Raw genomic sequence first — 26,294 nt, 5'->3', positions numbered from 1 at the left:
CTGACCTCTCTCTGGGTCAAACTTCATCAGCTGATTTCGCCGCTACGTCAGCAACCCTTTCCAGCCCATCACAGAATTGTAATTTTTCCCTCACAACCTGTTTTTGCTAGATGAATTCAAATTCAAATTCAAATTCAAATTTTTTATTTGTCACGTACACAGTCATACACAGTACGATATGTAGTGAAATGCTTGGACAACTGCTCGTGACCTAAAGAAAACAAAAAAGGAAAAGGCTATGAATAAGATAGGAAATAAATATGAAAAATTAAAAAGGGTAAATTTAACTAGGAAGGAATAAAATATAAATTAAGGTTAAAAATGAAATAACTGTACAACACAAATTAGAATGAAGGGTAAATTTAACTGGGAAGAATAAGATAAAGATAAATATATAAATTAAAGTTGAAAATAAAATAACTGTACAACAAAATACACAATACACAATATAGAACTATATAAGAATGTATGAAGAAATCTAAATATAAATAAATATATACACAATAACAGCAGCTGTACAAGTATTAACCGGAAATGAAGAATATAGTGACCAGTGTTGTGCAAAACCAAAGTCCAGAAAGTCCAGTGTGTGTGTAAGAACCATATGTGTGGGTCAGTACTGTGTGGTGGTGTGATTGAGAGACCGTATCGCCTGCGGGAAGAAGCTCCTCCTCAGTCTCTCTGTGTTGGTCTTCAGGGAGCGGAATCGCTTTCCTGACCTCAACAGAGAGAACAGTCTGTTGTTGGGATGGCTGAGGTCCTTCACGATCTTCCTGGCCTTGGTCCAGCACCGCCTGCTGTAGATTGAGTGCAGGTCAGGGAGCTCGGAGCGGATGGTGCGCTCAGCTGACTGCACAACCCTCTGTAGAGCTCGTCTGTCCTGCATGGTGCTGTTCCCGAACCAGGTTAAGATGTTTCCCGCCAGGATGCTCTCTATGGTGCACGAGTAAAAGTTCCTGAGCACCTTGGAGGGCAGTTGGAAGTCTCTCAAGCGTCTGAGGTGGTAGAGACGCTGTCGGGCCTTTTTCACCACGGTGTTGATGTGACAGGACCATGACAGGTCCTGCGTGATGTGAACTCCGAGGTATTTGAAGCTGTCCACTCTCTCCACTGGGCACTCGTTGATGACGGGGGTCTGGTAGTTCCTCTCCTGCTTAGTGCTGAAGTCCACTATCAGCTCCTTTGTCTTACTGACGTTTAGAAGGAGGTTGTTCCTCTGGCACCAGTTCTCCAGATTCCTAATCTCCTTCAGGTAGGCCGTCTCGTTGTTATCAGAGATCAGGCCCACCACGACGGTGTCGTCAGCAAACTTGATGATGGTGGTGGAGCTGGTAGTGGCCACACAGTCATATGTGTACAAAGAGTACAGCAGGGGGCTCAGAACACACCCCTGGGGGGCTCTAGTGCTGAGAGTGGTGGAGGCTGAGACATGTCCGCCCATCCTTACTGCCTGTGGTCTGCCAGTTAGGAAGTTGGAGATCCACTGACACATAGATGAGCTGAGTCCCAGATGCTCCAGCTTGGTGGTGAGTGTGGAGGGAATTATGGTGTTAAATGCAGAGCTGTAGTCTATGAAGAGCATTTTAACATAATTCCCCCTTCTAGTGTCCAAGTGAGTGAGTGATGTGTGGAGGAGATGAGAGATGGTATCGTCTGTGGAACGATTTGGACGGTAAGCGAACTGTAGTGGGTCCAGTGTGTCTGGTAGTGAAGAAATGATGAAGTCTCTGACCAGGCGTTCAAAGCACTTCATCACTACTGAGGTGAGGGCTACAGGGCGATAGTCATTGAGAGAAGCAGGGTGGGGTTTCTTCGGGACAGGAACAATGATGGACTCTTTGAAGCATGTGGGGATCACCGACTGAGATAAAGAGATGTTGAATATCTCAGTGAACACAGGAGCTAGCTGGTATGCGCAGTCTCTGAGGATACGACCTGGGATGCCGTCTGGTCCTGCTGCTTTCCTGGTGTTCACTCTCTTGAAGGCTCTCCTTACTTCATGCTCGGAGATGACGAGCACGTTTCCGGATGGTTGCAACTGGTCACTAGGCTTGTGTGACTGAGCTGAACTGGACCTCTCCTCCATGTTGAAGCATTGGTTTGCTCTGAAATTAATCGAACTACCAGGTTGTCCAAGAAGTCTGCTCTTCTTTGATTTTTTGATTAAAATTCTAGTGCTATTTGTGTATTTGTTAGTGCAACAGGATTCTGTGATTTTGCAACCTGTGAATGCACTTTGTTAACTAGCATTACTGATAATATACCATGCCACCTTCTCATCCAAATGACCCTTTAGAACTTCAGGCTCCAAGAAAAACCCAGGTGGTCAAGTTCAAGCCTTTAGAAATGTAGTGCAAAAACCAAATAGTTGTGACAACAACCAAGGCTTTTTTCGTACAGTTTGTGGGTAACGACAAAAAATTGAGCCTTATGTATGTAACTAGATAAGATCGGTAAATTTCACAGATTCATTTAGTGTGTTTTCTCTTAGCCTTGTGAGTTTGTGTGTACATGTGCAATGTTTTTAACTTTTAGTTACACAAATTAATTATTACATTCCCCCCAAAATCAGTTGGCATTAGCAGCTCAGTTTCACTTACAATTTGGAAAGCAAAGATCAGAAACTATAATTACAGTTTATGAAAAGAACGATGAAAGACAAACTGAATGAGGAGTTAGTGATTATATAGGAATTGATATTAGTGGCATTCTGTAAAAAAACAAAAACATTTTACATTAATTATTTGTACTGTGATTGGTTGGAGCTGTGTTTAGATGCCAGCTTACAAAATACCAATTTTGCACTTCTAAAATTGAATGTGTGTGATTTAAGTGCCATTTGAGCCTCTTCCTCTGCCTCCTTGATTCACCAACACAGGTGAGGGTGGTGTGGGTGGAGGCAAAAAAGCCTTCACTGTATCCAGATCTGAAGTCAGGCCCCATTTTGCAGCTATCAAATGAAATCTCTTGATGGCTGATCCTCACTGCAGTGATACCTTATCTGCATATTTAAAATATGTTACAAAACTGCATAAACTGTCATTTAACTGCGTCTTTAAGTGTTAGCAACAGTTCTGCTCCAGTGCTGACATGGAAAAAGACCCAGTATTGTGTGTGTGTGTTCGTATTGGGAGCGATGGTGCACATGAGCCTCCCAGCCTTAGCAGGGTCATTACCAAGATGAATATAGTGATTATAAGGATGAATAAGGTGTGATTATGATGATGAATAAGACGATTAGGGATCTTGTCATTGCTGCTAGGATGGCTGTTCATTAGGAGGGAGATGATGTCAATGTGTAACATGCATGAACCCATTACCTTTTCATCCACAGGGGATTTATTTGCTCATACCTGTGCATGCATCCACATGGGAATGCCGCAATAGTGTAACTGCAGACTAGAGGAGACCATTTGTGTTCATTTGTGAAGTTAAATGACCCATATAAGCAATATATCTTTTTCCATCCGTGGTGTAATCCAACAGTAAGTTTATACGTTTGACCCGAAAGGACACAAGCATACCTGACTGCCTTTGCAGGCCTCTGTGTGGAGTCAGCGCTAGCTTACAGGCTGCCGTGCTGGTACTATAACAGCTGCTGACTAATACTGCATGCTGTGTCACTGAAGCCGCTTTGTGTCCAGGGGTTAAAGACACCTCACCGGCTCCAACCATGTGATCCCAGATAGCTATATCCATGGCAACCGCAGCGAATGGTTCTGATGTCCACATGGCAACGGCTGCTGTAGGGACTGAGGATGGAGGTGGGAGGAGGAGGATATGGAGGAGGGGAAGGAGGGGTTTCTGGATGCTGACGCACTCAGTGGCTGCCTGGAAAGTTTTCGAGAATGCCACCCACTGGCAAATCAGAAGTGGGCTTGAATCTCTCTGTCTCTAACTCTTTCTCTTTAAACTGCACCTCCTACTCAGTCAAGTCCTCCTGACCCCCCCTGCAGCCCCCCAACCCCCCACCCTCCCCTTCCCATCATGCACCTCCTACGTGTTTGTGTCTCATCAGACCTTTGTCTCAGTTTGCAGCAATGTGGCAGCAGTTATCGTGCTTGATCACTGTTAGAGGGTTTCATGTGTGGGCAGGCGTGACCCGGACGTCTCTCTCCTCTGCCATCCAGGAAAGATTTGTCCAGTTCTGTGTAATTGTTAAGATACTGCTGGTACCACCACTTACTGCAGACACCGATGAAAGTTTGTGACGGTCTGTTTATTTAGGTTTAATCTTAACCCACGTTACATTTGATTATTACTAATTTGATCATCACATCATTAGATATTGATCAACATTAGCTAACTGGAGCCTTATGTTTGCTTTTCATGTTGCTCAATAACCAGCCCACATACCAGTAAAAAAAAAAGTTACCTCAGTAAAGGTCCATATATACATTATTTTAGCTTTAAATTTTATTTTCCTTCGAAGTGAAGAACTCTAGACTGCTGTTAAGTTTCCAAAGCAAGACAAAACATGGTGGACGGAGCAGCCATTTTTTCCTGCAAAGTCCGCTCTGGGGGGGCGGAGCTTCTGGAGATAAAACATGACTACTCTGTTTCATTTCAACATAATTCAGTCTGATAAACTGATAAGCCTTGGTTCCTTAAACAATATATAACAATTACAAGATAGGGAGTTCCTTATATGCAAATTCAGCATCTGGCTTATTGCACTTTTTTCAGTGTGCAGTGTTATAGTTTTCAGTGCATTATGGCAGCAAGCAGAGGTCCAATTCCATCAACAGTTAGTAACGCCCTATCTCCAGCATTTTGGCCACTTTTAATTTGAAAAACAGATATAAATAATGAGTGAAGGTTGAAACTGACTGCACGTTTTTACACTAGAACTTGTCAATCTCAAGTTAAAACAGACTATAAATCACAACTTGCTTTATCCCCTGTTTCACTCTTTATAGGAACCAGATTTTAAAAACTAGCATCATGGTGTATTGAAGCATACTTGCAACAACTTATTAAGACCATAATCTCATCATATAGATCAAAAGAGAGCAAGGCCATTTTTCCACAGATTGGATCATAAACAGCTTTTTGCAGCCAGAGCAGTTTCCGCAGGTTGTAGGCACTTCTGCATAAGATTCACTTGACCACACAACTGATCTTTCATATATCATCTATGCTTCTTTGTTATTAGAAACACTTTATTTTAAACAGAGCTTAGTTTGAAGTTAGGCAGTACTTTAGGAAATCATGCTCTTTAAATAACACAGCGATAGGGAGGCTTTTCAGTCAGCTTGATAGATGAGATGAATTTGTATTTAAAGAACTACTCTAGCAAAATAGTGTTGGGGGACTCGTTAGGTTAACGTGTTACTCTAAATTGGCCGATATGATTGCAAATGGATGTCTGCATCTCTGTAATAGACCTAACTGATCACCTGTCCAGTGTGTCCCCTGTCCCTCACCCACTGTAAGCAGCGTAGACTCCATCCCATAAACATCCCTATTTGTGTAAACAGCTAAAAAGAGGGATAGGAGTCATCTTGGGTGTGTAGAAAGTGTAACTGAGCTTTTTGTTCTTTTATATCAGATAAATTAATCAGCTACTCAATGAAGATAATTGTTAGCACAAATTCGTTTGATTCAACTTAGTAAACCAATGATGAGGAATTTCTGCAAATTTTAAAGCAGGTTTCACTCATTTCTTCCCCACTTCTCACTGAGGTATGAAAGTCCAACTCAACCCTCTTTATTTAGACCAATGATAAGTGATCCCCCTTGAGTCGCTCTCTCAGATGAAACTTCTCCAAAGACACACAAGTAAACTGATCTTCATGTGTCAAATAACTGGAAAGCTCAAGCAGGAATATTGATGCTCTTCTGCGCTGGATATAAAACCAGATAGATGAATCATACGTGGTCATGTTCCCTGTTACTGTTATTTCATCCGCATTTGAGGATCTCACCTACTGCTGATGATACTGTTGTGTGATATGTTGGTTTAATCACTCAGAAAAAGAAGGAAAGTAAGCTAAAATCCCTCCGTGTGTGTTCTGTCAGGCTTTGTGCAGTGACTTCGATCATACTATATGCAGCAAAATGGAGATTAACTCACAGTCGAGGAGGAAGAAATGACTCAAAGCTGCCTTAAAACTTGAAGAAATTTCTCAGCAGCAGGCCAGAAATATGCCTGCGAGAATGATGGCAAGAGAGAAAATAGGAGTTAGTGTTTCCTGTTCCTGTAATAACCAGGGGCCAGGGCCCATGCTTGTGCTATCAGTGGCATTAGAAAAACTTTCTCAGCTTCGTCACGGACCTTTTTTAACCAGTCAACACCTAAACTTTGGAACAGATCCACATTGGGTTGAGCTCTGCCTCAGCTGGAGCTGGTCCAATATCCTGCACCTAAATGTGAACATCACCCTGGGGAAAGCTTGAATAAAGAGCAACATGGCAACATCACCAGACCAACAAGAGCTCCTCCTCGGTGTTATGTGTATGTGCTGTGTAAGGGCCGTGAAAATGAGCCTGATGCCGGCTGGATAAGCTCCGGCCCCTCAGGACTAGACCCTGAGCCTTGCTGCTGTGGGCAACTGTAAATCTGTACGTTCACCTTCCCACCCCCTCTCATTGCCACACACACACACACACTGTACTTCACTCCTGAGTGTTTCTGCCACTCCAGGCTCTGTGGTAATGAGGTGCTTTATGGCTGCAGGGGATGGGAGGGGACACAGAGGACATGGGGTTAGCCCATAGCTCATTTCCAGTATAGGAGGGAACGGCGGTCAGTGGTGTCTGGGCTGATTGACTTAGTCAGGATAACACCCTCTCTGGACAACACTCAAAGACTTTCCTCAACCACAGCTAAGGGTCCGTGGAGGGACTGGTGATGGCTCACTCCCAGCAAGAGATCACAGATAAACCTGCTCTATCGTTTTATGGCGGCAGCTCAATAAATCATGGTCACTTGCTGCTTTTCAGTCCGGCTGAGCAGGCTGTGGTTATTTCAATATTCAGAAGTGTCAGAAAGTTTCATTTTTCATCTATTCTGTTAAGTTATCTGAAGTCCTTTGAGGATTTTGTTTTTCATTTTATCTGTTCATCCTTCATGTTATAATGCTTCTCTGCAGAGAAATTGGTTTTTATATTAAAATTCCTCTAATTTTACTCCTTGTTAAACACACTGACATCCACCGGACAACACACATTAAACCTCCAGCGTGTTTTACAGCGAAAGATCAGTTCCCATTTTGGCTTGAGGCCTGACTTTGAGCTGCTAATATGGCTAAAATCAGTAGTACTTGTTGAACCATAAGTAGAGTCATTTTGGTCCAGGATGAAAAAATACTAAACTCCTCGTCATTTAATTCAGTACAGCAATTCATGGATGACTTGTTAATTGTTTGTTTTAAAAAAGGGTATCATTACATACTACATACTTTCTGCTGTACTTTACAAAGCTAATAGCTAGATCTTTATACTCTAAAAAGCTAAATAAAGCACAATAAATTTCATACACACTGGTATGCACATGATATTCAAGATACATGCTAAAAACTTGGCAAACAAGTTAGATTCAACTGGTGAAGTGTAACCGTGCATTCTTGTGGTTTCGTCTGCTAGTGTGTGTTTGATTCGTGGTGCTCCAGCATATAAGAGGCCTGCAGCATGCCCTGCCCCTCACACATAGGCTTCTATAGAAGGAAGCTTTTTTTGATTGGGGAATAAATCTTTTTCATCTTATTCAATGAAAAATATTATTATAAATATCATAATTATATCAATATTATTAAGTAACACGCTATTGCTATTTTTTTCCACTTACTTCACTGACTTTATGAAGTTTAGACTTGAGCCATACTGAAATTTTCTAAAGTCCTTGGCTTCTTTTGGGTCTTGATAGTTAATAGCTGACAACCCACTCCAGGGTAAATACTGGGATTCTCAGACGACAGGTGAAATATCTTCAAGAACCAAATGAAGTCCAGTTGCTTTGACTTGAGCACTTCAACCAACCATGAACTGTAGGATTGAGAATCTACATCAACATAAAGGCACAGTGAAAGTGCAAAGTTGGAAAGGAGAGCATGTTGGAGTTCAGTTTAGGGTGAAGCATCGTACCTGCTAGACATGAGCATATTTGCAAAGTAAACATCGATTTCACCAGTTTTGTTGTAACGCTGAACATCTTAGCTGATGGTTGAACATTCAGAGATTCTGTTTAGTGTTGACCACCTCCTGCTCCTGTTGGTAGTTGCTTCAGTTGCTGAGTTGAAAATTGTTAAAAGTTTAACTCAGTACCACCCACTTCACTTCACTTTTTTTTTTACCTGTTGTTGCTACAAGTGACTGAATTTCCCCGACATTTTTTGGTTTTTGAATACTAAATCACTGCAGTCTCTTCTCGAGAGGATGCGCCTTAAAGCTGCTTGCAGTGCGGTGCACTGACTATGTTCAGGATGTGTTAAATTGTACTCAACACACTGCAGTTTGTGCACCAATTAATCTAAACACAAGCTTTGTCTGAAAAATATTGCCAAGGTATTTCTGAAGTTATTTCAAGATCACCTGCAATTTACTGTACTTTTTTCACTCTGTGTAGAAGAACTGTGCAAGCAATATGTGTGACGTTTCAATTAAGAATACTCTATTTTGTAATTTTTAAAATAACACCAACTTGAATTCTGCAGGAAACACCATTAACTTCATTGCATTGTTAAAGAATTTAGGATCTTTAAAAAAAATGTTTGTACCTTCATCCTGGCTCATGGTGGAAAAATATGATTTTCCAGCCGCCTTGTGATTTTAAACACAGAGCTCTTTGGTTACTCGGCATACTGCGCTGAAAGTACAAGAGCTGCTCAGTGCACACAGATGTTTCTCTTCAAAGTGATAAGTGTTTTGACCCACTGAACACCTGAGTCTTCAGTAATACCTTCCCATTCACCAGTAGTCCCCCTGCCAAAGCTCCTAATGGCCAAACGGATCGCTCCGCGTTGTGCCCCTGCATTCACACTCACGTGGGGAGGCCTCTGAAATGAAAATGCCATTATAAAACATTTACCAGCCTGCTGAGTTTACATGTCTTACAAGAAAAGGACCGTTTGGAGCGGTTAAGTGTCACATAAATCTTTCAGCACGCTAATTGAAGTGGTTCCCCCAATAGGCCACTCTCCACAGCTGGTATTACAAATCACACTACTGTGGATAGGCCAGCCAGCTGCAAACCAAATCTTACACCCACTTGATAACGCTGTTAAGACACACACATGGTGCTCTGTGGGTTGCTGCTGCTGCTGCTAGTTTGCTCAGACAGCTCCACTGGGAGTGTGTAATGTAGTCGTATGTAAACACAAGTCATCTTTCAGTGAAATATGCTCTGAGAGGAGGCACAAGTGTGTCCCCCCTTGCCTCTCTTCCCCCAGAAATGCAACTTATTTAAAGCTTCTTTAAGCAGGTATGTTGAAGAGGTACTGACTGGGGGTAGTAGTTGCAGAAGGTGGTGAGGTTACACCTGCAGTAGTCACCAACTCACTACTGAAACTAGCATGCTACAGAAGCTACAGAAGCTTTGGTGGATTATTTTCCTTCAGCTTCAGTTATCTTTAGTGAAAAGAAATCACCCAGCAGCTGACTGGAAATTTGGTCCGCCATCCAAAGAGGAGCTTCACATCATATATCAGAGCATCAAGTGCAAAACTGTGGAGGACCGGTAAACTCTGGAGGCCCTATTCATGGCTCAGCAATTACACTGACACTCAGACTTGATGTATTCCACCTCCTGCTCCATCTTCCCTCGCTGTCCTTCAAAACCTCTCTGTTACCTGCCCTTCCTATATTTATCTCTCCTCCTCCTTCCCATTAATTGTCTTTCTGCCTGCTTTTCTCTCTTTTTGTCTTCCCCCCTCTTTGCCACAGAGCCTGTTGATGAAAATCCTTTTTATTTCGTTGTTTATTAATGGATTAGAAGCGATAAATGAGTGGTACACTGTTTCACACCTTTTGAATGTCTGAATTTATTAGAGTAGTTTTGTATGAGAAGTGCAGCTCCTCAGTTCATCCAGCGTGTGATATGTGAACTTTAGCTCCTCTTCCATTAAGCTGACTTTATTCTGATAAACACCAGGTGGGTGGAGCTTCTGTACTTCTGTCTAAATGATCCACATAGGTGACCATATTCAGAAATCCTGCAGATCCTAGAATAGAAAAATAAAAGTTTAGAGCTGAGAACAGGAATGGACTGACGACTCTCAATTTGTACTTTGAATTTGGCGTAAAAAGCATAAAGTCATCCTTCCGTGCATCAGTGGGTCAGGATGCTGCTGGTGGGGGTGGTGATGTAATGGTGTACGGGATATTTTGTTAACACACTTTGACCACCTTAGTGCCTGAGCATTGTTATTGACTATGTAAATCCCTTTATGACCAGTTAGTGATCTTCTGATTAACAGGGAACCGTGTCACAAAGATCAAATGAGTTTCAGTTTCAGTTACAAAGCCTCTCTTCACCTCACTACAGTTGTATTTTTATTGTAACTTCTTAGTCAAAGAAGGACTAAATATTAGGACTACATCAATGTTTTAAGGAGTTCACCTCATTCTTTAGCAACTTTTTATAGCCTCTTCTTTTCTTAGTAATCAGACCTCTTTCAGAACTCTGAAGGGGAATCTGAAGGGGAATATGGCGCGTGCCAAATGGCTGACTGCAAATTTTCCATAGATATTTATAAAAATTATATTTATAGATATTTAAATTAAATGATTTTATAATCCTTTAGAGAAAACCTGATATATAAAAGCTTATATATAAAAATTCTTTAGGGGGAAAAGTGCAAAATAGTTTCAGGTTTGGCTGAAATGAAAGAAACGTGGCAGAGTGACTAAATACGACACAATTTAAAAGCAGTTCTTATTGAGCTTTATTTTGAACACTGGTACCCAGACTTCCTTAAAGAAAACATCTGTGTGAACTGGTGATTCTCACATATATCACATGTTTTTTACCATTCAGGTCTGACCTGTGCTTTTTAAATTGCATCAGCTCATCTATTTCTCGTGTTTTCCAGTAGTTTAATGGCTTTGTTAGTACCTGCGAATGTTCATTCATTACAAAATAAGCCCGTTTTTATTTTTACTGAATTATGGTAGTATTTTTGCTACATCTGTAGGCAAACTTTACAAGTGACAATGAGGCAATCAGATGAACATTTCTCCATTCAATACTCGTACCAGACAACAGCTGGCGCTAACCCACAGGTCATGATGAGAGAGTCGATCGAGGGTGCTTTGATGGCTTGTTTTGTCAGGTGACGCTCTCTTTAATATCTGAGTGGTCATCACCAGGGGTCCCCTTCCCACCGCTGTATGTGGGCCATTCACAGAGCAATAACTGCATCCCGCTGTGCCCATCATGCCTCGCTGCCAAGACCTCCTCAGCACCATGGTAACCAACACCTGTTCCCCTAATTAGAGGGACACTGGAGGGAAAGGAGATGAAGAAGTTAATGAAACACTAATCTGGTCCAATCAAACGGCCAGGCATCTGCCTCCTCGCTGCAGCAGCAGGTGACCATAATGGATGCCTAATGGGTGCCTCCCCCGCCACGTCACCCTGAGTGACCTCATCAATGCCAGATCTCTGCACGGAGCAGACAGGCAGGGAAGAGCTGGAGGGAGGGGAGAGGAGAGGGATGCTGTTTCCTGGATGGACAGCATACCTGAACGGCGAGGTGTCAGCCAAAAAGAGATGAGGTTCTCTCTGCACGGCAGTTGGAGCAGCTCCAGGTCGCACCAGCTGCACAGCTCTTGTTTACAAGCTGCCAACTGCTGCCAGAGAGGCCTGATGCTCAGGTGTGCTTTCTAAAGAGATCAGTCCACTCATATGAGCTGTTATGACACTGTCTGTGTTGACCATTAAAAGAACAAAAGTGTTGTGCATGATCATAAACAGTTTGTGTTTAATTAATAGTTAATATTAAACTCTGGCTCTTTTCCACAGTGGGACTTTTGTCCTGTGTCGCTTCCCTCAGCCCCTTCCCAAGCCTGGATCAGCCGGAGGCTTCCTTCCTGTTAAAAGGGAGTTTTTCCTTCCCACTGTCGCCAAGTGCTTGTTCACTGGGGGTTGTCTGATTGTTGGGTTTTCTCTTTATTACTGTAGGATCTTTACCTTACAGTATAAAGCACCTTGAGGTACATGTTTGAAACCTAAAATATTCAGTTAACTTACAGTAAAGACCAAAAGGACCTTTGAACCTGTCCTCCAAGTTGTGGAGCTGTGAAAATGATATTTTAAAAAGTCAGACTGAGAAAAGCTGAAGAACAAAAACATGAACATGCAAAACGGTTTTTACCTTTATCTACTTCACTTATACAACAAAACAAGTAATGTTGGCATGGCCCACGTGTTAGATTCAGTCTGGTACACCAGTTGAGGTAAGTTGAGTAACTGGTTGAGGAAAGTCAAATTCCCTCCTCAATAGAACTGAGGATACATAGTCTGTTGATGATATGGAGTGTAAAAGGTCGACGTGTCTGTCTGATATCAAACTGACTCCAGTTGTAGATTTTTGCAGTGTTTCGTTTAGAGCTCTCCTGAACCCTCTTTCTGTTTTCACTCAACAGGAAACTTCAAAGGCATGTGTAAACAGATAGACCACTTTCCCGAGGAAACAGATTATGAAGCAGACCCATCTGAGTACTTCTTACGTAAGTATATATTCAGTCTTTACTTTCACACACAGAAAAATTGTGACTTTTTTCTGTTTGTCTTTAAAGTGACCACACGAGAAAAAAAATCACTTCAGGAATTTTGCTTCTCCTTCTATAATTTCTTTTTGAAATTCTTTCCACTTTTTGCTCAGACTGGAGCACAGTGCCAGTCGCTGCTCTTGGCCCGTGTGTCAGCACCGTCTCTTCCTGCCTTTAGCGTGAGGCTGGCCAGGCTGAGCCCTGCCAAGCAGCTCGTCTGTTTTTACTGCTTGGCTGTGTGTAACATAACGTGCAGTGTTACAGTCGGCTGTGTACCCTGTAAACACAGCCCATTGATTTCTGCTCTCTTTTTCTTTGTGCAAGCAAGACAGAGATGCTTGTCGGACTCATTTGCCTGCTAATCCTAAAAATCACAACAGGTGCTGTTACTATCACTAGGTCAATAGTCCCATTAATCTTTGTATTTGCTTAAAAGATAAGAAATTCAATTTAGAGATTTAGATCAGTAACTAATTGTTAATACTTTTATGAGCACACCTAAGCTTTAAATCCTTTTTTCTTTGAGTGGATTTAATTTGGTTTGTTTTTTTGGAAGGACAGAGAAGAAATTTTTATGAGCTGCCTTCTTTCTTGTAATGCAATCTGTTAACACAGCTTTCATAGAGAAACTTTTTTGGAGTGTAATACTGATTTTGGAAACGCATTGGCTGGAGTCCTCATATCCACACTGAAAAGTTTATATGGACACTTGTAACTTTGTGACTGCTCCAGGCCTGCTGATAGCTGTTAGTGACTGTACATGTTTCTGTTCTGCTGAAGTGTGTGGTGCAGCTGTCACTCATGAACTGTAGATACGGAGGTACAGTTCTTCATTGCACAGCAGGAAATATTCGCACTACTCAAACTTCTCCGTGTGCACTCTGTGTGCAAAAGTGCCCCACTGCATCCCCTTGGTTCTGAATATCATTACCTCTGAGACACTCACGGCAATTCAAGAAAAAAATCATAATTTTGGCACCAATGTTGATATGAGAAAACACTAACAGACTACTAGAAAAAGCATAAGACAGATTGAGGGCAAAAAGCATGTGATCATTTGATGAAAATGAGACTTTAAGTCATAATATCCAGAAACGATTTGTCATTTTTTAACTAAAGGCAACATAATTTTAAGTAAGTAAGAATGAATTATGTTTAAATATAAAGGTTAAAGTAAAAGGAAAGGTGTAGGACCTTCCCTCTTACTTTTTTGTTTTCTTTACAAATCTTTACATTTTTGTTTTTTAATTTCATTGCAATCCTGATGTTTTTGTGTCTCATAGTGTTGTGGAAAACTCTAAATAAAGAACAAATGGCAATAAAAATAAACATTCTGAATAGTAATAGTAGTAGTAGAAGGAGTAGAAGTATTCATTTTTATAGTATTCAAGATTTGTTTTTAAACTTCCAAAGAAAGCCAGGCCTTTGTCATCTTTTCGTACATATGGTTTGAACTTCTAACGCATTTTGTGCAACGTGCAAATAAATTCAGGTACAGAAATATTGATAAATCACTGATTTACATGCAGATTTGCGTATATGCACTGCTAATAAATGAGGCCTAATAGCTTGATACAGAAGGCGGGTGTGAGCTTCATCCGAGTTAAAAAATATTTGTACTCTACTCTCTAAAGTTTGCTACAAATAGATGTGTAGATGACTTGGTCATACAACTATATTTTTCTGTAAGTACTGACATCTAGAATTTTTACGTTTCATTAACACTCATCATAATTAAACATAGGTGCCAGCTTTAACGCTCTGTCATACTTCATAAAAATGCCAATGTCCCGAGCCCTGGTTGACCTCATTCCCCCTGCAGCCTGCAGTGATTTGAAACTGTAAGTCAGAAAGTGTCCATCCTCTCGTCTTCGTCTGCAGGGATTGTAATCGAGGCCTGACAGACAGCCTAACGGTGTGTGCCAGTGCTGGATATTAACCCCGGCCAATTAGGCTGCGTTTGACTCAGCGCTCTGAGCGGTTGTTCCCGCCTGTATGCACCACGGTTACGATAACAGTTCTGGTAATGATTCTAACAATGCCATAGCCCTGGCAAAAGCAGATCACACTCATAACAAGGCATCTCTCAGGCTGAGGATGACAGTCATGGGGTAGAAGCAGCGGTCTGGCCCTCAGACCACTGATGCTCTGTGCACGTTAACCTCTTCCCAGGCTGTGACTGGAGGAGAAGGCCGCATTGCTCCCAGTAGCTTGCCAATTAGGACACTCACATCCATAAATATTTCAGCCTCCTTCTTATATAGGTCAGGCCTCTCTCGGTCGTTGTCTCTCTCACTCTCTCTGCATCTCTTCACCCTCACACCTCACACTCATAGTTTTACATGTCAGGAGTTGCACAGTGCCTCATGTCATCTCAGTCACGATGATTTGCAGCATTGCATGTTTTTTTTTTTTATCCCGTATGCAAGATAAGGTCATGTGGGATGCAGTATGCGTGTCTTTCATGTTAAACCCCAGTGATGCTTTTATACATCGGCGCTTTTCCCTTTCACGGACACACCTGGCATTTCCATAATGAGGAGTTTCACGGTGCCTCTGGGTGGCCAAAGATGGAGAAAAGCTGCCTTTGCTCTCACAGCTGAGGGAGAGAGGGGATAGTTATGCAACAGGAATGATGTCACTTCAGGTGAAGGCCCGACGGAAGTGACATCACCGGCGAGCACGGCGTCCAAAATCAAGGGGACACATTGGTGATGTCATCAGACAGCATAGTGAGGAGGAGGGAGTGAGAAATTCGGTGATGTGGCTGCCGAGCATAAAACAGACAAATCTGACTTTACTGTGCTCAACATACACCCCCGCTCCACCGCACATGCACAGATCTGCTGTCCTCATGCCGACATCCACGCATGTACAAATACATACGAGCATGCCACATGTCAGTAGCTTCTCTCTGTGCGTGTTTGTGTGCGCATGTGTGTCTGCTCCGTGAGTCCAGCCCTCCCAATAGCAAGGCAGTTTGCGCATCCACACGGGGTTATATAAGCCAGCTGAGGCACACTAAAGCGCCACTGGGTTTTTAGAGCATGCCGTGTTGGAGCTCCCATCATCGGCTGCTCTACTGGGTGCTAAGCAGCTGAGAGAGAAGAAACAGAGGAAGAAAACGCCTAGTTATGCAATCTGCTAATACTAAAACCAAACAACGTGTAGCAATGAGAGGGAAAAATCATGTGCGGGGAGGAGATGTGGATGCCCGTGGATCCACGCTGGAGCAGGAAATTAACTGTTAGTCACAGGCAGGCATTTTAGTCTCTTGATATTATTTTTAGCAGTATTTATTCTATTCAATTCAATTCAATTTTATTTATATAGCGCCAAATCACAACAAAAGTCGCCTCAAGGCGCTTCATAGATACAGAGAAAAACCTAACAATCATATGACCCCCTATGAGCAGCACTTTGGCGACAGTGGGAAGGAAAAACTCCCTTTTAATAGGAAGAAACCTCCGGCAGAACCAGGCTATGGGAGGGGCGGCCATCTGTTGTGATTGGTTGGGGTGAGAGAAGGAAGACAGGATAAAAGACATGCTGTGGAAGAGAGACAGAGGTTAATAACAGATATGATTCAATGCAGAGAGGTCTATTAATACATAGTGAGTGAGAAAGGTGACAGGAAAGAAAAAACTCAATGCATCATGGGAATCCCCCGGCAGCCTACGTCTATTGCAGCATAACTAAGGGAGGATTCAGGGTCACCTGGTCCAGCCCTAACTATATGCTTTAGCAAAAAGGAAAGTTTGAAGCCTAATCTTGAAAGTAGAGATAGTGTCTGTCTCCCGAATCCAAACTGGAAGCTGGTTCCACAGAAGAGGGGCCTGAAAACTGAAGGCTCTCCCTCCCATTCTACTTTTAAATACTCTAGGAACAACAAGTAGGCCTGCAGAGCGAGAGCGAAGTGCTCTAATAGGGTGATATGGTTCTACAAGGTCATTAAGATAAGATGGGGCCTGATTATTTAAGACCTTGTATGTGAGGAGCAGGATTTTGAATTCAATTCTGTATTTAACAGGAAGCCAATGAAGGGAACCAAAACAGGAGAAATCTGCTCTCTCTTTCTAGTCCCTGTCAGGATTCTTACTGCAGCATTTTGGATTAGCTGAAGGCTTTTCAGCGAGGTTTTAGGACTTCCTGATAATAATGAATTACAGTAGTCCAGCCTGGAAGTAATAAATGCATTCAGCGTCACTCTGAGACAGGATATTTCTAACTTTAGAGATATTGCGCAAATGGAAGAACGCAGTCTTACATATTTGTTTAATATGTGCGCTGAAGGACATGTCCTGGTCAAAAATGACTCCAACGTTCCTCATGGCGTTACTGGAGGCCAAGGTAATGCCATCCAGAGTAAGAATCTGCTTAGATACCATATTTCTAAGATGTTCAGGGCCGAGTACAATAACCTCAGTTTTATCTGAATCAAGAAGCAGAAAGTTAGCGGCCATCCAGGTCTTTATGTCTTTAAGACATTCCTGCAGTTTAACTAATTGGTGTGTGTTAGCTGGCTTCATAGATAGATAGAGCTGGGTGTCATCTGCATAGCAGTGAACATTTATGCTATGTCTTCTAATGATGCTGCCTAAGGGAAGTATGTATAATGTAAACAGAATTGGTCCTAGCACTGAACCCTGTGGAACTCCATAATTAACCTCAGTGTGTGAAGAGGACTCTCCATTTACATGCACAAACTGGAGTCTATTAGATAGAGACAATACAAACCACTGCAGTGCAGTACCTGTAATACCTACAGCATGTTCTAGTCGCTCTAATAGGATATTATGGTCAACAGTATCGAACGCTGCACTAAGGTATAGCAGGACAAGCACAGAGATGAGTCCACTGTCAGAAGCCATAAGAAGATCATTTGTAACCTTCACTAAAGCTGTTTCTGTGCTGTGATGAGCTCGGAAACCTGACTGGAACTCTTCAAATAAACCATTCCTTTGCAGATGATCTGTTAGCTGTTTGACAACTACTCTTTCAAGGATTTTTGATATGAAAGGGAGGTTGGAGATTGGCCTATAATTAGCTAAGACTGCTGGGTCTAGAGATGCTTTTTGAGTAAAGGTTTAACTACAGCCAGCTTGAAGGCCTGTGGTACATAGCCGATTATTAGAGATAGGTTGATCATATTTAAGATCGAAGAATTAATTAATGGCAGGACTTCTTTGAGCAGTTTTGTAGGAATGGGGTCTAAAAGACACGTTGATGGTTTGGAGGAAGTAATTATTGAAGTTAACTCAGAAAGATCAATTAGAGAAAAATAGTCTAACTTAACATCAATGGTACTAAGAGTAGCTGTAGATAATATTACATCTGTGGGATGATTACTGGTAATTTTTTCTCTAATGATAAAAATTTTATTTGTGAAGAAGTTCATGAAGTCATTACTAGTTAACGTTAAAGGGATTGTTGGCTCAAAAGAGCTCTGACTTTTTGTCAGCCTGGCTACAGAGCTGAAGAGAAACCTGGGGTTGTTCTTATTTTCTTCAATCAGTGACGAATAGTAAGATCTGGCTTTGCGGAGGGCTTTCTTATAAAGCAGCAAACTATTTCTCCAGGCTAAATGATGATCCTCTAGATTTGTGACACGCCATTTCCTCTCCAGATTACGAGTCATCTGCTTTAGGCTACGTGTTTGAGAATTATACCACGGAGTCAGGTACTTCTGATTTGAGGCCTTAGTTTTCACAGGAGCTACAGTATCCAGAGTCGTACGTAGTGAGGAGGTGAAATTATTAACAAGATGATCGACCTCTGTTGGAGTAGCGTTCAGATAGCTGCTCTGCTCTGTGTTGGTACAGGGCATTGAAGATGATAACAGTGGGTGGATTATATTCTTAAACTTAGTTACAGCGCTTTCAGAAAGACATCTACTTTGATAAAGTCTACTCTTCACCGCTGTGTAATCAATTATTGTAAAAGTAAATGTTATCAGGAAATGATCAGACAGGAGAGGGTTTTCAGGAAACACTGTTAAATGTTCAGTTTCTATGCCATATGTTAAAACAAGATCTAGAGTGTGATTAAAGTGGTGGGTGGGTTCTTTTACATTTTGAGAGAAGCCAATTGAGTCTAATAACAGATTAAATGCCATGTTGAGGCTGTCACTTTTAGCATCTACATGGATGTTAAAATCACCCACAATAATTATTTTATCTGAGCTCAGAACTAAATTAGATATAAAGTCTGAGAAATCAGACAGAAACTCTGTGTAAGGCCCAGGTGGACGATAGATGATAACAAGTAAGACTGATTTCTGAGTTTCACAGCTGGGCATCAGGCTTTCACTGAACTAAAAGTCTGTCTTGGTCTTTCATTAATTAATAGGCTGGTGTGAAAAATTGCTGCCACACCGCCCCCTCGGCCTGTGCTTCGAGATTTCTGATAGTTAGAATGACTCGGGGGTGTTGATTCATTTAAACTAACATAATCATCCTGCTGCAACCAGGTTTCTGTAAGGCAGAGTAAATCAATTTGTTGATCAATTATTAAGTCATGTACTAACAGAGACTTGGAGGAGAGAGACCTAATATTTAATAATCCACATTTCACTGTTTTACTCTTTGGTTCAGATGTGGATACTGTATTGTTCTTTCTTTGTAACTGTTTATGTTTAAGTTGTTTGTTGCTGGTTTTTAGTTTATTTTTTGTGTTTTTGGGAGCTGACACAGTCTCAATGGAAATGGGGTTTTTTTTTGGGGGGGGGGGGGGGGGGGGGGGGTAGCAGGAGGAGAGAAGCTGCAGAGAGGCGTGTAAGACTGCAACTCTGCTTCCTGGTCCCAACTCTGGATAGTCATATTTTGGGGGGTTTAATAAATTTGTCCATATTTCTAGAAATGAGAGCTGCTCCATCCAAAGTGGGATGGATGCCGTCTCTCCTAACAAGACCAGGTTTCCTCCAGAAGGTTTGCCAATTATCTATGAAGACCACATCGTTTCTGGGACACCACTCAGACAGCCAGCAATTTAAGGAGAACATGCGGCTAAACATGTCACTCCTGGTCTGATTGGGGAGGGAACCAGAGAAAAGAGTCTGACATTGTTTTGGCAAAGTTACACACCGATTCAATATTGATTTTAGTGACCTCCGATTGGCGTAACCGGGTGTCATTACTGCCGACGTGAATTATGATTTTACTGAATTTACGTTTACCCTTAGCCAGCAGTTTTAAATTTCCTTCAATGTCGCCTGCTCTGGCCCCTGGAAGACAATTGACTATGGTTGCCGGTGTCTCAAGCTCTCTTCAACTTTTGAATTAGTCAAACTGTTGATTATATGATCCAAACCTTTGTTATTTTCTGCAGTAGCAGTTTTGAGAATGTTTTACTCACCTCAATTTAATCATCACAAAACCAAGTGATGTTTAAAATTTGAACAGATAAATATACAGTGCTGTGCAAAAGTCTTGAGCCATCCCACAATAGGTGAAGCGATTTATGGAATCAAATATAACATATAAGCAAAAAGCAGAGTTCATACAACATGCTTGAAGGACACAGTCTGATCCCGCTCAGGCAAGCTGTCTTGTAATTTTTTTAAGCAGTCTTCAAAAAAAGTTCTCCAGACTTCTTGAAGAGCATTAAAAAAACTTGGCTGTTGGCTGCCTTTTAGTGAGTTCTCTGCTGAGATGATACCACACTGCTTCAATGATGTTGAGGTCTTTTGTTCCTGATACTTCTTATCTACAAGTTGACCAAATTTCAGGTAAAAGTAGGACTTTTTTAAGAAAGCAATAAGCATTTAATAATTTTAAAATGTCTTTAATTGTACTTATTTACTTATAATATAAATTTAAGGTGGTTGGAAGATTATTTGCATGCATACCTTTGAATTTCAGTATTAGCTTACTTAGTTAACTAGTTACATATCCAACCTATAAATCATTGAAAACATGCAAAACATTAAACATTGTAAAATCATTTTAAAGCAGACTAAATGCAAATGTTAATACTGGCATGTTCTTAGCTCTAGATTAGACATTGATTTTGCTTTATTCACAAATCATGTTAATTTACATATTTTAGAATGTCAATAATTAAAAGTGACAAAAATCAATGTCTTTATAGTACAAATGAGCCATAGAGTCAGACTGAGTTTATTTGTTTATGAGGTTGTTACAAATATGACAGCAGTTAACTTAGAAGACATATCACATTTTAAAAAGGAGTTTATGAATCAGTGTTGTGTTTATACCATTTTACAAAAATCAGTTATTGTAGGTTTACATAAGAACAATAATACCATTTGTATTTCTGTTTTTTTTTCTTGTATTGTTTCTTCAAAGATCAATCCCACATTCAATTCAAGTTTGTTTGTTTTTTTCTGTGTGAATGTATTAGTCTGATAAGTGTACACTGTAGAATGAGGGCACAGCTGTGAGCGCCCACTATTTATTTACAGTGGCCCACAGTCGAGTAGTTTCAGCATGTGAAGTCAATGAATATCACATGCAAAATGTTTTCCATTTAGGAGGAGACTTTAATCACAGATTTTTTTGTTTGTCCAGATCCAGCCTTGAGTCTTCTGCTTGCATGCGTTGATCTGGAAGTATTCGCTGACATTGATGACAGAAGGACAGGCTTCTCATGGCCTATGTCACCCTAAGGCCTTGCGGCAGACTGGACGCTGGCCTAAACTGGCTTTGGTGTCGCCCAATAAAATCAATGGGTCTGGGGGAGGACACACAGGGGCTTGTAGGGCACAGGCAGGGGGTAGCAATCACACCAGCTTGCAGAGCAGTGCAGTGAGTCTCTAGTATGAGTTTTGATAGTGTCTGTGTATGTGTGTGTAGAGATAGATAGGGGAGGGATGGGCTATCAAACGGGTATAAAATATGTTAATAGGTGGTGGTAGTTAGTATCCAGCCTGAGTGTTTGCTTCAGCAGCTTCCTAGTTGGTCACACTGACCTTGAGCATCCTGTACTTTTTGCAGTATCCAAGGCAACAAATAAGGAATCCGTTGCCTAATACATAAAACATACAGTGCTTAGACACGGGCCAATAAATTAATAGCCAATCATTTTTGTCCTGGGTGACCGAGTGAATGTTAGCCCTCTAACTTTATATCTTATTAAGGGAGAATATAGAGGAAGCTCAGCTTGTAAAACACAGAGGTGAGGAAGTGCGTCCTCACATTAAAATGAGATTAGCGTATGCGGGACGAGCCACAGTGGTCCGCTGTCACCGGGACATTTGAAAAGACGGCCACACCCTCTCAGATCAGTTTTACACATTTATTCATCAGTTGTGAGGGCTGAAATTTCCAATACGCGCCTTCTTTTTATCTTCAAACATTGAGCGGTAAAAGGGTCAGTGTTGACAGTTTGTGGGCTTTTTGTGCAGCACATAACCAAAGTGAAAATGTTTCATGCAGTGATGCAAGACAGAGAGAAAGCTGATCCATATGCAATCAAAAGAGAAAAAAATACCTCTGGGTACTAAAGAAGAAACTGGTTCAATACATGAATTCCGTATGAGATAAATTTGTGGATTTGAGCTTCTAAGTAAAAGGTAATTTGTGTTGAAAGTATTTAGTTTTTCTGTAGTTTACATAATAATTACAATGATTTTATTCAACTCAATTTGACTTGCGTTTAGCAGGAGGTACTTATGTGGCCCTTAGCCTGTTGTCTCTGTCATGGAGTCATGGAGGGCTTTGAGAGGGACGAGCAGACTCTTGTATTGGATGTGCTGGAGAATGGGGAGCCAGTGATGCTGGATGAGGAGAGGTTCTGTCAAATTTGAATCTTTTTTAAGAAGACCAAAATGGCACTACAGCAATCTTACGTGAGAACTTCAGAATCAGAATCTTTACTGCCATTACACAAAAAGTACAAAAGAATTGTTTGCAGGCTCTTTCATTGCAAAGAGAGCAATATAACTATCTTAATAAACATTTTTTTCTATATATAGGGATTGGATATTTTTACTTGAGTTCTATGATGTTTGGGTATGAGAAAGAAAGGGGCGGAGTCTTGTTGGACTAAAGTAAGCTAAACATGAGGCATTAGTGATGTTGGCAGTGAAGAAGAGTATTATCCAAGACCACAACAAGACTTTTGAAATGGGGGCAGGTGTGGACTGGACAGCCATCTATGTAAAAAGTAACCGTTGAGGATGATGTCACTTTATTTATTGTTTAGTTTGACTGTCAGTGATCATCATACAGATGGTGAATGCCTTAAGGTGTTGGGTTTTGTAGACACATAAAGTATAAAAAAATATAACTGTATTCCAGAATGATGAATATTTCAAAGAGGAAGTAGATCAATTATAAAGAACAGGGGTCTTAACACTAATTTCAGAGGGATGCTGTGTATAGCGTGGAGTTTTAGACATCTAGTACTATTACGCTGTGTAAATAGCAGGTTCCTCGTTTTGTGACATGTGAGTATGATAGGCTTATTGCCCATTGCTTTGTAGATGATCAAAAAGTTCTGTGAAACAGCCATTTAGATTATGCTAAACTCCCATTAAGATCATCTCTGACAGTTTTCAGCACAGCAGCTATTTTCAGATTGCTTTTTTAGATTTTTAGAGCTCACAATTTCCAAGCTTCAGAGCAGAACCTCAGGTGAGGAGACCAGGATAATGCTCTTTAGTTCTTAAACTGATCTTCCAGGAGCTTGCAGTCAACAAGAAGTTCCACTCTAACGTCTTAAGCACCTTCCTAATGGAGACCATTCAGAGGAAACGATCTGAACTTTACTCTGTGTCCTTGTTGCTCATTGTAAATGAACTCTCAGTAATCTTTGGACCACCTGGATCACCTGTGACACCATCCACTTCCCAAAAAAATGAAAATCAAGATGAAAGATTAGTTTTTATCTGGAGGAGATTCAGCACGAGTGAAAGAAGATATCAGGGATCTCTACAGAGAGATCTATAAATAGTATACTCACTGAAAACAGTCCAGAGGTGCCAGCGAACATATTTAAATCAGGTATTGTGGACATTCCTGGTTGCATTAGAAGTCTTCTGATAGATTTTCCACCCTGACAGTATCTAACACTCTGATCAACACAAGTCAGTAAATCTATTCATCATTCAAGCTTCTAGATGTGTGTAGAAACTTTGAGAAGAACATTAAGATGAGTTAAGCAACAAGGATTAAGGAAACCTGAGGAGCAGCACAGTTTGGTTCATATATCTCTGTTTTTTATGTGATCACACAGGAAACATGGTAACAATGTCCCCTTCTGTTTTTGAGTTATAGCTTTGAAGAATGTATTGAAATGTGTTTTTGCAAAGCTTTATGACATCACTGTGTAGTTAACCTTTGACATTTTCATAAAATCTTGATCTTTGGGACCATTTTTGTCTCCATGTGAAAAGATTCTTAGCACCGTTTTGGCCACATCATGCCTCTGTATGTTGTTCTTGATTCCAGTTTGATGCATGATGTAAGCAAACTTTCATCAAATCTATTTAAAGTAAAATATGTTGTAATGTTGATTAAAATATTGGGTTTATAAAGCAGCTGCAAGCACACAAGCTTTGTACTGCTCATGATATATGTATACTTTCAAACCTGTTTTGAGGCAGCTCAGTGGGGCGTTTCCTTCCCCGCATGTGTGCTGTTGGTCATGCTAAGGTCTGGCAGCGAGCCAGACGTCATCACACACACATTGAGGCGTGATCTGTGGGGACATCAGCAGTGGAGTGGAGGGTAATTACAGTAATTGAAATGTGTTCTGTGAAGGGAACTTTAGCTGTGAGAGCAGGCCTGTCACATGAACTGATTTCTCTTTTACAGTCCACCACGGATCGGCCTGCATGCGTTGGTATGTTAATGTGACGGTGCAGTGCTCGGTAGGAGAACTGCTTGGCTTTAATGACAGCAGGGTGAATATGAGAAGATCATGGGATTGTATTCAGATCTTTGTCATCTGGTGGTTCAAATCAGTGTTTCAAACAAACAACAAAACGTGAGCGCATCCATGAAAAGATTTTGCATCCCTATCATACTAATATGTGCTGTAAACCTGTTCAGAGTTTTCTTTTTTAAACGTGCGCCAAGGTCACCATCACAGAGATCAGATAATCTCAACTATCACAAAACAAAAATACAAGAAACTGATGTTTTTAAAAGGCTTGATAAGGAGTTTTTTTTAGAAACTGTCAACCAAATTAGCCAAATTTTATATGTACAAAACTCTAGAAACTTTATAAAAAATAAGTCAAAAGAGCAAAAACATGATTAATTTCCTGAGTTTACATCAAAATATAAACTTGGGAAATTCAGCACTACTTACTTATGCTGCAAAATGGTTGGGAAACCATTTTTTTTGGCAATTAAAAAATGTTTTTCATAACAGTTTTTGCTATTTTAGAGGGAATAGTGCAGCGGTCCCTAACCCCCGGGCCACGGACCGAGAGTTGAGGCTCAGGTGTGAAATTCATGGTTTTCAGGGGTTTTATCGTTTTTTATCGTTATTTTTTTTTATCGTTTTTATCATTAACTCAGTTTCCCTGGGTCTTTTCTCGTGTGTTATGAATAAATCTTCCTTTTTTTTGGTACCGGTACTGGTTTTATTTTGTTGTATTTATCCGCAACACCGTAAGGCCGGTCCGTGAAAATATTGTCGGACATAAACCGGTCCATGGCACAAAAAAGGTTGGGGGCCGCTGCCATTGTGCACCCATAACATGCACATTAGGGCTGCACTTAAAAAAATGATGCCTTCAGGGCCCAATTTTATGACAAAAAGCTTTGTACCAAAAAGTGGTAAGGCATGGATAATGTTGTCATTAAAGTAGTCATATTATGCTTTTTCGTATTTTTTGTCATATATAAAGTCATAGAGGTGGATGTGCATGCTAACCATGTTAAACATTTCAAGTACTGAGGTCAGCATGAAAAAGAAAGTTCAGGTTTCAGGAGAGTTTTTTTCTACTCTGCTCTGTATGATGTATGATGGGAGAGGATATTCTTGGTGATCTCAGATAGAGAGTTGACTCTGATTAGCCTGACTTAAAAGTTGTGTGGCTTCAAAAAGGGAAGAGCAAAAACAGCTCGTGTCAGTGAGTGAATGACCTGACAAACAGCATCAAGTCCCATTTAAGGTAAATAAGGATTATGTGAAACTCTGAATCATTCAAACCTACTTTCTCATTGCTATTTGTTTCACATGGGACTCAAGTCCCAGTAACCTATGTGACAGTCTGCTGCTTGACTCCACCTCCTGTTGTTGTGGACTCGGCCCTCTTTCTACCATCTCACAGCACTTCATTAAAGCTGTCTGACAGTCTGCATTAATGCAGTTATCTATGGTCCATCTTTGCGTTACCATCCTTCAGCTGTGACTTGAAACAGATTAAAAGTGTGGAAGATCCTCAAATGATGTGACTAACTGTAGCTTAGCTGTGGGTGGGGGGGTTCTGCTAACACAAGCTATGGCTTTTGCTTGAAATCTGTCGGCCAGCTGGGGTCTTTCTGTTTAGAATTGCATGTTCTCCATGTGCTTCCGTGGGTTCTCTCTGCATTCCCGCATGGTAGGTTAATTGGTGATTCTAAGTAGACCATATATGAAATATTATTGCTGGTGGCTGGTAACCTATT

General features: G+C 41.0%; 1 protein-coding gene across 1 annotated transcript in view; it reads left to right on the top strand.

The window, feature by feature from the left end:
• cacng2a (calcium channel, voltage-dependent, gamma subunit 2a) overlaps nt 1-26,294 on the top strand; it is an 84,611-nt gene that overhangs the window by 41,309 nt on the left and 17,008 nt on the right. The window contains exon 2 of the mRNA XM_086290073.1: nt 12,586-12,669. Within this exon, the coding sequence (XP_086146199.1) occupies nt 12,586-12,669 (84 nt within the window). The remainder of the gene's footprint in view (nt 1-12,585; nt 12,670-26,294) is intronic.

This window comes from Aulonocara sp. 'chitande type north' Nkhata Bay, linkage group LG4, assembly GCF_057382095.1.
Source record: "Aulonocara sp. 'chitande type north' Nkhata Bay isolate Kocher_YH1m ecotype deep benthic linkage group LG4, A_spYH_male_GT1.1, whole genome shotgun sequence".
In the NCBI taxonomy this organism is placed as follows: Eukaryota; Metazoa; Chordata; class Actinopteri; order Cichliformes; family Cichlidae; genus Aulonocara; species Aulonocara sp. 'chitande type north' Nkhata Bay.
The sequence above is the reverse complement of the archived record's forward strand: the minus strand, read 5'-3'. Positions and strand labels throughout refer to the sequence as shown.